The sequence below is a fragment of the Aulostomus chinensis genome, chromosome 19 (genome assembly GCF_037954235.1).
Source record: "Aulostomus chinensis isolate RoL2024-O1b breed Wild chromosome 19, RoL_Achi_v1.0, whole genome shotgun sequence".
NCBI lineage: Eukaryota > Metazoa > Chordata > Actinopteri > Syngnathiformes > Aulostomidae > Aulostomus > Aulostomus chinensis.
In genome coordinates this window covers 18293599-18307693 of record NC_141338.1, presented here as the reverse complement: position 1 = coordinate 18307693, position 14095 = coordinate 18293599, and the positions used below count along the sequence as shown (strand labels likewise).

Here is a 14095-nt window from a genome sequence, read left to right as displayed (position 1 = left end):
CGAGGCCTCTGGCGTGATCCTTCCACCCTCAACCACCGGGGTTCGTTTGTATAGTCAAAAATTTGCAAGGCAAATTCGTTTCTCTGTGCCTGGTGAGTGCGTGTGTAGACACAGAGGGAGACTGATGTGTCAGTTTTGAAACACGTGTTTGAGAACTTTGTCGTCAGCTCTCCCTGATCAGAAAGGTCCCGGCGATGTTTCTCACACTTTACATTTTCATGCATTTTTGGAAAAAAACAAACAAAAAACTATCCTTCTGTCCGTCTGTTTCCACGTCGACCTTTGGTGAGAGACGAGGTAGTCAATCAAGTATATTTGCTAGTTTTACACAACAACTCAGGCAGTGCCGATGTGCAAATGACACGGAGGAGCACATTACCGCCTCTAGCCCAGCCCTCATCGGCACTTTTTGTGCAAAAATCGAAATTCCTCTGCTGCGTGAAGCTTTTCTCACCTGCGCACTAGTGGAAGAATGCTCAGTCCCACATGGTTCCTGTCTTTTCTCCTGTTTGTCCCCGGGCTACCCCCGAGCACCACCCCTCCCCGTCCAGGACCTGTGTCCTGTGTGTTTAGTCCCGCCCAAGATGATCTTCTACAGTCTCTCTTCCTGTTTTTTTTTACCTGTGCAGGGTTTTGATTGCTCTGTCCCCTCTCACCTGGATGCAGCGGGTCTAACTGTTAGCCAACAACAATGGACTCCGCTGCTTGTAGTATGAACAGGTTTTGCATAATGAGTGCAGATTTGTTTGACAGCAAGCCTCCGTGTCGGTTCTGCTGCCTGTGCAGACACTGATTTCTGCAGGCCTGATGTTGAATTGTTGATTCTCTGTGACTGAACATCTAAATCAGGTGCAGCTCGGGACCTCTGAGGGTTAACAAGATGATTTCAGACATCAAATAAAATCTAAAACCGATTAAAATAATACTGATACTGATCTTTTTCTAAAATCTAACAATTGAAATTGACTTTAAAGGAACACCCCATGTTTTTGGGAAATACACTTATTTGCCATCCATGACAGATGCAGACAAGAAGACATACGCTCCTTTGCTCGGTGCAGCATCAGGGATCCACAGAGACCGGCTGACTGCTGTTGGACGTGTTAGCATAGCTCTGTCAAAAATCACCAAACAGATTAGAGTCATGGTTGGTCTGGCACTAATCCTCCTCACCCAAGTTTACAGAACTGGCCATGATTAATGGCAGAAGTCACTCTTGTGGTCACCAGCATGCGTTTTGATTCGTTAGCTGTTGAGGTGTACATGCATGTGTATTTCATAAGGAATGCTGCGCACAAACGTAGTTACATTAATACAGGTAAAGACTTATGGATAAAAGGGTTTTGTGACTGGAAAGCCACACATAAATTGCCCCTCGTGTGGGATTAATTAAGTTATCTGAGTTTGTAATTGACGTCCGTTGGCAGAGGTATGCTAGCCTGCCCATCCATTACCATTCATTGAGCTAAGCTAACTGGCGCTCTGTGGGTCTCAGCTGTCAAAGTCAGCACAGAGGAGGGAAAGGTATCCATTTCTAGTCTGGCTCTGGGAAGGATGTCCAATCTATTTCCCCAAATACGGGAATATTCCTTTAAAATAAAAAGTGTGTGTCTGTGTCTGTGTCTGTGTGCGTGCGCGCGCGTGTGCATGTGCGTGCAGTGTCTGTATGCTTCAGTCACCTGTGGGGATGGTGGACAGTACCTGGGCCCTTTTTATTTTTTCTACTGAGGCTTAGAAGTTTCCATCTTCAACACACAGATTAAATTCCACAATGCTGTAAAAATGTGCTATCAGCAGTTGATCTAATCCAGTGTGTGTCAGATTAAACAACCCCAGGAGATGATGTGATTTGCCCCGAGCATCTTAATGTGTGAACTGTTTGAGGAGGGTGGTGAGCCTTCCTCAGAGCCGCTGTGTGTTTGTTAAAAGTAAATCCAACCGGCTGCCTGGGTGTGGCGACGGTTGACTGTATAATCAATCCCTTTTCCACAGTAATCCCATTCAGTGCTGCGGGAAACCCAATCAACTACTGGATGTCTTCAAGAGTGTGTGGCTGAAGTTCACAGTCTGCCTGACAGTTTGTGCAATTCTGATTTCCCACTGAGATTAAAGATTAAAACTTCAGAGTACGAAATAAACTGAGAGGATCTACACTGTCTCTTAACTGCTTCCCCAGAAGCAAACACCCCCCTGGCCTCTCTCCTTTATAAGTTATGTCTGTCCCACAAGAGACAAGCAAGGAGGAAAAGGGGTGTTTACAGTACTCACCATCTCATTTTACTAGCAAACAGTGGGAGTGTATTTTACCCTGCAGGTAACAGAAAAGAACAACCGCAGCTTTCCGGCTCAGATCAGTCTTTAATTCAGTAAAACGGTCATCATAACACACTCAAATACATATTAAATGCATTAAAAGTCATATTTTAAAATAAAAACGGCAAATGTCCCATGCGTCTTTAGGGAAGACAACCTCTTATATATTAATTTATTCTAATCGGTGGCTTCATTTCTTCAGAACTTCCTCATTCTTGTAACAGCCATCCAATATGTACACCAGTCCTCCTGATAATCCTCATATTAACCTTCCGTTCGCAACCATACGAGCGCTCGCTACAGCGGCGCTTCGCTTCACTTCACGCCGTGCTGGCTCTCGTGGTGCCTGCGGAGATCCACCTTGCGCTGGAAGCCCTTGGAACAAATATCACATCCAAACGGCTTGAAGCCCGTGTGTTTCCTGCTGTGGGTGATCAGGTTGGAGCTCTGGCTGAATGCTTTACCACACACCTGACATTTGTGGGGTTTTTCACCTGCGGAATCAAACAAACACCCACACACACACACACACAGATCAGACTGGCAACACGTACATCTCAGATGGGTTCAAAATGATTTAATTAAAAGGTGGTGCAGCTGGAAAAATCTGGTTAATCATCCTGAACTAAAACGGCAGCAGGAGGCTCGACTGTGGGTCCAGAATCACACCATTGTTCAGATTTGTCAAACATTTATTGGCTACAAACTCCAACTGCATACAGTTCCTTTTCACGGAGCTCTTTGTGAAGCAGGAAAACCAGATATGCAAATCCATCTCATTTGTTTATGGTTTTTTTTTTCTGATTTATCAGCAGTTATGTTACTCCTGGAAACACTTCCTCTGTGGACCTGGAAACTTCATGATCCCAGCCAGAGGAATTTCATTTTTTATTCTATAAGTAAAGGGTTATCTAAACTTCCTAGCAACAGGCCTACAGATAAAACATAAACAGCTCAGTGAGCACAGTAACGGCACACATTAATGTGACAGCGTTCGCCATAACAGTGCTCAAAGTCTGGGAATGTTCAAAGCCTTCACCCGACTGATGCACGGAGCAGCCATCTTTGCTTGTGAACTTGGGGTTCTCTTTGGTTTATGGAATTGACCAGTAGGAACTCCGACATCAGGGTGCGTTCCATTTGCCACTTTTGTCCACGGAAAACAAATTCTCAGTACAAACGGAATACGTTAATGGATCCCCTTTCTTCCTCTCTGACAGGTCGCACCTGTGCAGAGATCATGGCGCCCATCGCACAGCTGACTGCTGGCTAGCTTAGCTGCTATGAATGCTAGCATAGGACATGAGAGAAAACAGTCTCCAAAGTCGTTTCATACACTTTCCTCCAAAGCAGAATTTACCTGCATCAGTGGAACTGAGGTTGTGCTTTACATTCACTGTAAAAAACAAAAGAAATGTTGAAAATTCGGAGATATTGTTGTTACGGTCAGATACATAGCCGGAACTACTTTCCTGACTGGGTTCAGTGATTTGACGCAGCGCCTCTAAAGTTTCATTGTAACTTCAGTTAACAAAACAAAATGTTTGTTGACAACTAAAAGGGCAACTGCTGCTACTAAGCATGGTCGAAATCCGTAAGGAAGGACGAGGGGGGTCGGTTCTAGACAAACTACAAACCTGATCCTGATCTAATTAGACCAGAAAATACAGAGGAAGAACCGCAGACTCTGGGAGCCAGGATGGGAAGTGGAGGCAGGTGAAGTAGTTCCAGGTATTCGTTGGATAAAATTAAGTTTTATAACGTTGAACGTTAAGTACAATTCCGGCTCTATTCATGCAGGCAAAGACCATTTTGAGAAGAAAAAAAAAGTGTATTTGACTACTTTTGAGTAGGCATTCATAGCAGCTAAGCTAACTAGCAGTCAGCCGTGCGGTGGAGCCCCGGGGCTCTGGTGGAGAGGATCTATGTGCTCGTCTGGCTCTTAAAATAAATGACAATGAGCGTGTTTGCCGTGTTCTTCTGAATATGTCAAAGAAGCTACACACCGGTGTGGATGTAGGTGTGTTTCTTCATATCAGACTTCTGGTGGAACCTCTTGCCGCAGTACTGGCAGGGGTACGGCCTGGTGTCCGAGTGGATGAGCAGGTGAGTGGAGAGCGTGGAGGAGCGCTTGAATGACTTCCCGCACATCTTACACTCAAACGTTTTTTCCTGGTGGAAGACAGAAAACACAGTCACGCACGGTGCAGATGAAGGGTGCACATCTGACAGTGGGGCATGCGAAGTCACGCCTCGAAAGGTCTTATTTTTGTAACGCTCTAATTCAAGTTCAAGCTCTCAAAGTGCCGAGAGCACGCAAAAAGATCACGTGATTAAACAGAAAGCTCCAGAACACGAGCGATATGCACGCAGGAGAGACCCTCTTTTTCCAGGCTAGTTCTTTGTTTTCAGTTGTGCTACAAAAACTAGGACCCTGACGGACAGGGTTTGTTTGCTACACTGGCGATGAGGATGCAGATGCCGATATGTGGGAGCAACATTCTTTTTTAACAACTTTTATTGTTTTGTTTTATCAATGACGCATATTACACACCGATATTAGGGCGTAAAACGTTTGATACGTCACAAGATACGTAACGGAGGCAGGCTTCGTGTTCAAGTTTAAAAAGAACCACAAATTGAGGAAATGACGTCAGTGCTCTGAAATAAGAAACTTCTCCGATGATTTAATGATTGCAAACGATCGCAAGTGTCTTTTGTTCTGAATGAAGTGACCAGTTAGTTAGTTGGTTTTAAAAAAAAAGGGAAAAAATCCTATCAGCACACGAGACCGTCCTATCTATGATAAGCCAGGACCTGCTGATATTAAAACCACCTGAAAAATAAAAAACAAAAATAGCCATGTCAGGATTTAGTAAAATCAGAAGAGGGATCTACCAGGTAGATGAGTTGCATTGTGGGGATTGTAGGATTCGGTGCCATCAAGTATCTGACAATGTTTTATGAACAGAGCAGCGTTTGCTGCTGATTACCTGAGAGTGGACATTCATGTGTTGCTCTAGACTGACAGCGTGGCCGAATGTTTTCCTGCAGATGCTGCAGCCGAAGGGTCGCGTTCCACTGTGGGACCTCCTGACGTGAACCTCCAGGCCGTGGGGCGTGGAGAACACCTGCAGCAGAGTGAGTCCATCAGCTGAGGCGGCCGACGACAAGGAGACGCTCTACAAATGTACGTTTGGAGGGGAAGTCTTCTTGGCGTGAAGCCGCTGTGGGGAAAGAGACGCGCAGAGGCGGCACAGGCAGGTGTTGCTCACCTTGTCACAGGTGATGCAGTGGTAGGTGTTGGAGCTGGGGGAGTAGTGGGTGCTGCAGTCCAGAGGCTGCTGACGCTGAGGACTGCGGCTGATGTGGGTGTTGTAAAGCGTGGTGGCGTGCTGCAGCACCGCTGGGCTGAAGCTCAGCTGATAGGAGGAAGACTCCCAGGCATAGGTGGGCTTGTAGTAAGGAGGGAACTCTGCCAGAGACGGTTCTGGGGAGACGGAACAACCAAGTACATCAACAAGGACCACACGCTACTGGGAAGGTTGCAGCATTAGCACCAGCAGCTCACCAGTCAGGAAGAATGGCTGTGTGGGGCCCGCTGGGGATCCGGTGGCCTCTGGGTGAGCAGGTAAGGGGCCCTCAGACTCGGCCTCCTTTTCAAATGAGCAGAGGTCCTGGGGGGACTGAGGCGGCTCAGACCCAGGCCGCTCTGGAGGGTCTGCTGGGACTCCTGCTACCCCAAATAAATACAAGTGAGATCGATTCAGCAGCAGTTACGTTGCTTGTTCTTCCTCTTTACGATTTACCCCCCCCCCCAAAAAAAATCATTAAATTCCACATGAATAAATCGAGTTTTACGTCTTTCCATTTCAACGTGACTCTAAATTCTCGCCAAACTGTCAGTTCCACCGATACAGTTTGGAGAACTGAAGCTGCTGGGTGGTTCGGCAGTGTTCGGTCTCACCTGCACCTGCGACGGCGTCCGGCTCCTGCTCATGCGACCTGTGCACGTTAAAAGACGAGCACCTTTTGTTTTTCACCAGAAACGATCGGGGCATGTTGCTCCTACAGAGACGTCGTCAGGAAAATAAAATAATTTAAAAAAAACAACAACAACTCAATAATGGTTAAAAATAAATAAAGTGCAATTTCAAATGGGTAAAACAAAATACTTTATATTAGTTTTGCTTTACTTTAGGTTTTTATGACGGCGTAATTTTCATATTCACATGCGTGGGCTCCCGCGCGTTCACGCATGTTTACTACAAGTATTTATTTTATTTTTTTTTACTGTATAAGTGTCAAAATAAAAGAGGCTTTTAAACAGTCTCAAAAGAATATTTCGTAACGATCTAAATTTTTCCACTGGCAAGTTTCGACTCTACTCACCGTTACCTGAAGGAGTTCCCGTCTTTAAATATATGGAGAGAAAAAAAAGAAGGGAAAAAAATAATTAAAAAAAGTACTTCCTTGCTTTTTTTGTCAGTTAATTTTTTTTTAAGTCAAAGAGCTCGACGGTGGGAGTGAAAATCCTTCCCTAAACGTCAGAAAAAGCAAAGCAGTGTAGAGGCATCGCACTTGTTGCTCTGTCTTTTTCTCCCCTCCCTGATTTTCAATCAGATAATTTTGGGAATCTGACTGTGGTTTCAACCAATCAAAAGGCCGAGCTGCAGGTGGGAATTTGCGTAAGGCCCTCGCGGTCCCTGGGACAGTTACACACACCACCGGCGCTCCCGGGGGGTGGGGGTGTGTGGGGGAAGGGGGGTTGGGGTGAAGAATAACCGCTAATGAGCAAGTTAAACACGGCGGGGAGGTGGGGAGGATGAGTCAGGCGTGCGTCGGTGCCTCTGGGGCCAAATTCAACCAAACCAATAAGCCACGTCATCTGCCGATATTACATTTCAACATCATCGATTTCTCAATTTGAAAAAAATAAAATTAAAAAAAATCCGATTAAATGGCTTCCCATGTCAGTGTTTGACTTACAGGATTTAACAACAGCTGTGCATGACTTTGTTGTGTGCAAGATTTAAAAAAAAAAAAAAAAAAAAAAAACCCAAGCAAAGATCATATGAGAGTGTAGCACCTCCAAAGATACACACACCAAACCAGTCCGGGAGATTAGCGCTGTTGACTCTCTTCGTCTGTTTACCGAAGAATGCAGCGCAGATAATCAGTCGTGACAGATTTCTGCAGGATGCTTCGGTGTCACTCAGGTCCGCGGCCCGGGTTCCGACTGGAATAAGTTCAATATTGTTTTAAGCTAAATGTTCTTGAACCTCTCAAACATGAAATCGAGAATTTGTGAGAGGGAGGAAACGCTCGCGGGGGAGAGGATTTAAAACAAGGCAGCAAGTGGCTCTGAAAAACAAAGGATTTTTTTTTTTTTGAAAGCCTGGTAGCAAATGAAGAGCAAAGCGCACATCTGTGCCAAAACATCAGGAATTATGATGAAGCTAGAGTGGGAATCGAGTGTTAATTGATTGATTTTATTCATTTTATGAAATGATTCAATTGTTAAAAAAACTATTTTGTCGGCGCATGAAGTGGATCCGTTTTTCTTTTCGAACAAAAGAGGTCAAACATCTTCCGCCTGCGTCCATGAATTCCTGTTTTTTCTCTGTTTCTATTTTCTGTGAAATTAAATTCTTTAGAGTTCTGGATTGCAGGTCAAACCAAACCTTTCAATACGTCACCTTGTAGGGAAGGTGCAGGGCGTCCGTTTCACTGCAGTGGGAGAGACTGTCAAACTCAACACACTCACGCAAAAAAGAGTACAAGTGCGACATCTAGTGGACAATGTTGATAAGTAATAAATGGCGATTATATGATATGATATATTATATTATATTATATTACAACTTAAGACCAAATTATGTGATGGGCCCGAACAGAACCACGATGGGTATATGGAGGACTAGAATGAACAGTTTTGTCAAACTGAATGAAAGAAGCCCACGATGAGGCTGTTGTCAGTGTTGGATCTGAAACTTCACTTTGTGCGACCAGCATGATGGCAGCATGGAGGTGTGTGTCCTCTGCCTTTGAATTGAAGTTGAGATTTAGTTGAGATGGTCCCAGGAACCAGGAAGTGACCCGCCATCCACCACTGCTGTTCCTGCACGGACGATGAGCTGTGTTTGGGGAGTTGACATTCCATCAACAAGCTTGAGCTCAGTTTGTTCTCATGTTCAATGCCGATCGTTTATCATGGTGACTGTTATTTTTAAGATTCCTGCGCGGCACTGTGATTTCCTTCCTGTCTTTCTCATGTGCTCATGTCTTTGAAGCTGAGCTCAAATTTGAGCCAGAACAGAAATCAGTCGTTTAAATTCATCAGAACAATTTGTGTAACAACACGGCTCAGAGGTGGAGTGGCCGTCTGGCAACCGAAGGGTCGCTGGTTCGATCCTCACTTCCTCCGGTGACCATGTCCAAGTGTCCTTGATCAAGATACTGAACCCCTAATTGCTCCTGATGGCCCTGAGATGAACTGGTGACCCGTCCAGGGTGAACCGGCCTCTCACCCACTGTCAGCTGGGATAGGCTCCACCCACCCCCCCGACCCTTAACAGATAAGCGGTACAGAAAATGGATGGATGGATGGAACTTTGTATAAAGGAGGATGTTGATGGTATGGGAGCCTGTGAGAGGAAAAAAAAAGGCCAACAAAATAAATGACTAAAATAAAATGTTAAAAATAGCAAAAGTGGAAACAATAATTTCTTGTAGTTTAATGAAGGACGACATCACCTTCCTGGAAATAAGATGTCAACTCAGAAACGTTTGCAACAACAAACTTCAGTTGGAATGTTCGTCAGTTCTACTTCCTTCCAAGTGGGTGTGTGAAAATATTTTAAATTCACCAATATTCTCGTCAGATTTCCCACACAATGATGCCGGTTACTTGCTACAAACCTGATGTTTGATTTCTTTGTCGTTCTTTCAGCAGAACTGCAGCTCAGCGGAGTGCACGCCTCAATCTCGGTCTGGGTTTCTTCTGATGAGTGAAAGAACCTCGAATCACAGCTTCCCTCCTCCCGATTACCTCAGCGTTGCCTTGGTGACGACGTTTCAATCAAACCTGGTTGAAGGTCATCCTGATCCGAGAGGTGGTTAAAATTTTCACTTTGTGCTTGAGTGTCCCGTCGTGTGATCCTGCGTAAGATCAGAGAGAGAACTCTGAGAACAAAGCCAGAGATCCAAGTCAGAACGAAAGCTGGAGCTGAGGCGTCGTGCTTTGGGTTGTCTGCTTGTCCTTCTCACTCTCAGTAACAGCCTGCATCTGGAACGCCGCTTTGGATTGATGTCAACTTGGGCTGAAGTGTTCACTGGGATGGACTGAAAAGGTTTTGGTGGTCAAAGGTCAAAGTCCCTGCCCCCTCTTGGGAAATATTCTTGTTAACGCAGCATCTCAGGAGCACCTTCAGGAAATTTATTGAAATTTTGTATAAAAACAACCACAGGGACTCAAGGACGACCCGGCAAAACGTTGGTGGTCAGGGGTCAAAGTCACTGTGAAAGGGTTGTACTTCTGAGACATTCAGCCAGGACGTAGTAACTCTAGCTCTCCTGGAGCTGGTGTTGCTCGTCGCTGGTAAACCAGACGTCCTGCATCTGTCAGGTCTCCTTGGAGAGTTGGACATGAGCCGTCGAGACCGAGGAGAACGTTCAGGTCAACACCACACGCGATTCTGGCGATGGCGATGGCATCAGTGACAGATGTCAGTTGGTTAAGTGAATAGCAAACATAGACAGAGGAAAGAGACGCAGCCCTCTGTGTTTGTCGTGTCGTTTGTGTTTTATCAGATCAGCTGATGATTGACATGGGTTCCATGATGAATTTGTTCAGCTCTTTAGATGCATCCCTCTACTACACTCCCCCAAATGTTTAAACGGCATTTTTTGGGGGGGGGGGGGGGGTGGTGAATGACATGGGCAGTACAGGTGGAAATGACAAAACACAACTCAGGATCGCATCACGATGATTGACTTGGTGATTTAGCAGGTTGCCTTTCTTGCGTGTCTGTTTCCGCTGCTCCGCTTTTCACTTTCCATTCATCCTCATCACCTCTCTTTTCATCCTCTGTTACTTCCACCTGTGTTTTGGATTATTTTTGTTTTTGAAATTACAGCAAATTTCTGCAAATAAGTAGACAGAAACTAATGTATGTACTTTTCAATCCAATTTTTCAAATTCATGGTGAAAACAGCACAATTACATTTCCATCCATTTGGTTTGAAGCTCCTTCTTCTTCTTCTTCTTCTTCTTCTTCTTCTTCTTCTTCTTCTTCTTCTTCTTCTATCAGAGAATCTCGCCATCCGGGTTGTAAGATTGTCAGATTTCAGACAGGAGAAGAATTCTTTCCGTACAATTATCAAGAGATTTTATCCATTGCCAGGATTTCAGCACGTCGTTGCAGGACACCACAAGACTTTTTTTTTACTTTTGTTATATTTAAAAAAAAAAAAGTATTCAGTTTTTATTTTGGAAATCAAAATCAATGGATTTACCACATATGGGTCCTCATTCCTGCAGGGCGAAACATTTTTTCAAAGGTGTCTCTATAAAAAGAATAGGAAAAACACATGTAAACTTCAAGGACCATTATTTTTAACATGTTTTATGGGACATGAACAACAAATTGATATACATATATATAACATAACATGAATAACAACATACAAATCTATATATACATATGTATAACATAACATAAACAACAACTGAGAGAAGTCATGTGGTTCTCCGACCTCTCTGAGCCGCATAGAAGAGCCATTTTAGATGTCTGCTTGGTTACCGTTTGGAGCTGCTTGCTGGATGAAGAGTTCATTTTACCTTGAAAACCACTTAGGGCTTTTAGAGTTCAGGGGAAGAGCAAAGTGGCCAGAAATCAAAATCGAAGCAAATCACTTTGGCTTGAATGCAGCCATGTCCTCGCTGTGAGTTTACCCGGAAGAAAAGTCTAAATTTTAATTTAGTATGCTATCATTTTGCCTTTGAGGTCAATAATACAGAGTTTTGACGTAGTAACTGATGGATTTGACAGGAAATAATTGTCTTTTCGTCTGTTGCAACTTGCAGGTGAGTCTGTTTCTTGGCAGTATTTAGCTTCCGTAATTCCTGAGCTCTCAACTACCTGGTCAGAGCGAAGTATTTGCGCGTGCGCACTCTACATGTGGGTCACGCGAAACCATATTACCCGAACTTAATTCTTCCGCCAAGTGAGTACGCGCCGGTGCAAACTGTGTCGGCGAGTTACTTGGTGGAGCGGAGCTCAAACAAGACTTCCGTGCTAGTCGATGCGTTCACGTTTTTAATTTCGACCTTGTTTGTGTCAACGAGTTGAGGTGTTACGGAGATAACTTGTAGGCGGATTTATGGGATTAGTTTGCATGCAGCCTGACAGCGGATGCTGACTGTGGTGGGATGGGCTGTGAGGTGTTCAAGATGGCGGCGCCCTGTGGAGTGCTGCTACTCTAACAGGTAAACAGGACCCGATATTCACATTTAATCTGTGTTTCTCACTGCGGATCTGAACGCACGGGAGTTGTTTTACTACAGACTCGCTGCGTGACTCGCTTCTCCCCTGGTTTGACGCGGCTGACAGGCAAGATTCCCCCCCGACCGAGTGTTGGTCGCTGCACCCAGCTAACGTTAGCTCTCGGCGGTGGGACTGACTTGTTTTTGTAAAGACCCAGTGATGGATTGTAGCTGACGCCGATGCTGTGAACATTTCGTCGAGATGTTATCTGCGTTTCATGGCGGGTTAGAGGCGGTGGCCGGTTTGCCAAGGAAAGGATGGCTACATATTTGTATAATCGGATAAAGTCAACCCAACCCTGGCCATTGTTCTCTGCGAGTTGTTTACGCCAGACAGCAGCAGGCAGCGGTCAGTCCACGCACACACACACCGCAGCAGCCGGCCGGTCCTCAGCCTGTCCGGCCTCTGCACTGCTCTCATTCATGCCCGCAACTGCAACCTTTTTGTCTCCTTTATCATATTTCGTGCATCTTTCTGCAGCAGGCGGTCTGGCTGCTGTTTGATGTAAGAGTGACCCCCTCAACGATCCAGTCTATAAGTGATAAGTCTGTTACCACGGGCTCCTTTACTTGTAGTCCCACATGTGTAGGTTCGTATTTATGATAGAAGCAGTGACTCGGCCAGGATTTTAGAAAGGTTGAAGCCAGGGGTCCAACATCCTCCAACACAGCAAGAGATGAAATTAAAACCAATCTCATAGCTTTCAGTTACTTAAATGCATCTGCTTTCATTCAATGAGTAATAAGGAGTACATGTTCGATACAGAGGGGAATATTATTGGTGGGAATTCTGAACTCGAGGCCACAAATTTGTCATTTAGATTTGTTTGGATTTTTTTTTTTCCAGTGGGAAATATGTCCGTTATTAGCTGAGCAGTTATGACTTAAGCAGAATATAAAACAAAAAACTCCTAGCGTCATTCAAGTATGACTTCTGTGTTTTGCTGCTGTAACATAAATATACCGTACAGTTGAACACATTTATACATTTATGTTTAAGTCAAACATGTATTTGTAGGGGATATTTTAAAAACACAAGTATAACAGGACATCTTTTAATAGCCATGATTGATGTGTCAATTTAAATTTTGCTGTTTGCGGTTATTGATGTGTATTTTACTACTAATGTCGAGAGGCGACGGTGTATGATGTGTGGACTCACACCCTCGCGTTGCTGAAATGAGTCTGTTTGAGTCAACAATCTGCTGAAGGATAATTACTTATAATACTTCTATCCTTTATCGTCGCTCGATCACCTTTGACCGAGTGAAAACATGAAGTAATCTCTGGTGGCCGCTTCTTAGATGCACCGAGTTCTCTGTTCTGTTATTTGGATTCAAATAGATTGGGGTTGGACAGCCTAGCGTGTCACGCTGAGCCGTAATGCGTTTACAACATTTGTGATATTTTATGGACTCGACAGTGAAAGTTGCAATCCTGAACTCCACCTCGCGTGTGATGAGTGTCCTTTCACCTCCTGCTGTCGGCTTGATAAAGATCCTCTCTCCTCTTCACACCGGCTGGCTGTTTGTCACTTGTGTGAAATTGTTTTTAAAATATTCACGCAGGAGAGAGAGAGAGAGGGTCTCTTGGTAACACACAGCCAAATGTAATTTGCAGTGTGTGCATGGTAGCGCTAGCACAGCATAAAGCTTCTTTGTGTCCTCCTGCGCTTTCCCAAGCCCTTTGAGATCACACCGAGGATGGCTCTTGGTTGTGCCACCGCTGACTTGACCGTGCAAGACGTTGCTCAGACGCTGGAAAAACAACCGCAACTGAATCCACTTTCCACACCCGACTCCCAACCCATGACTGAGCAGTTAATTGACAACATAGACCCAGTTGTGCTGCGACTTCTGTGAATGAACCGACGCGGAGGTCTCCCAGCGTTTTTCTTATCTCGTTGTGAATGAGAGGAGCTGGAGAATATTGTTGTCTGGGCTCTTCCCGCAAGGAATGTGGATGTGAGGCCCAATCCCAGCCTCTTGGTTGTGTGTTGTCTCCTTTGGACGTTCAGAGTAGAACCCGTTCGGCTTGGATTAGGGTTCCAATTAACTTGTAGCACTCAGCGCTGTGGCCTGAGCGTTGGAGAGAGATCTTAAGAGCTGATGAGGTCTCTGGTGCTGATTCATCACTCATCTTAGGGAATAAGCTGCTGGGTGCAGACGACCTGACTATAATGACCTGCCCATCAGGATTATTTATGCTGCTGATCTGCACGGCTGCCCCGGTCTC

The 14095-nt window shown here is 44.9% G+C and overlaps 2 protein-coding genes across 14 annotated transcripts in view; one reads left to right on the top strand and one right to left on the bottom strand.

Annotated features, from left to right (window-relative positions):
* Nucleotides 1-2344: 2344 nt before the first annotated feature.
* Nucleotides 2345-7088, bottom strand: gfi1b (growth factor independent 1B transcription repressor). Of its 4 annotated transcripts, none has more exons than XM_086186423.1 (8): nt 6895-7088; nt 6706-6727; nt 6281-6381; nt 5885-6049; nt 5589-5803; nt 5307-5444; nt 4320-4485; nt 2345-2807 (listed from the first exon to the last, which is right to left on the bottom strand). In XM_086186423.1, the coding sequence occupies exons 3-8, from the start codon at nt 6372-6374 to the stop codon at nt 2629-2631; spliced, it is 957 nt and encodes a 318-aa protein (XP_086042549.1). In that variant the 5' UTR covers nt 6375-6381; nt 6706-6727; nt 6895-7088; the 3' UTR covers nt 2345-2628. The 4 variants fall into 4 exon arrangements, with proteins under 4 accessions (XP_086042549.1, XP_086042552.1, XP_086042548.1 ...); XM_086186426.1 differs by having other exon boundaries at nt 5885-6046; XM_086186422.1 differs by having other exon boundaries at nt 6706-7088.
* tsc1b (TSC complex subunit 1b) overlaps nt 3618-14095 on the top strand; it is a 37642-nt gene continuing 27164 nt past the window's right edge. Inside the window, exons 1-3 of one of the 10 annotated variants that reach the window (XM_086186416.1) lie at nt 3618-4029; nt 5368-5503; nt 9266-9428. The gene's annotated coding sequence lies outside the window, so the exon portion shown is untranslated. The other 9 variants (XM_086186418.1, XM_086186415.1, XM_086186417.1 and 6 more) reach the window with 9 other exon arrangements.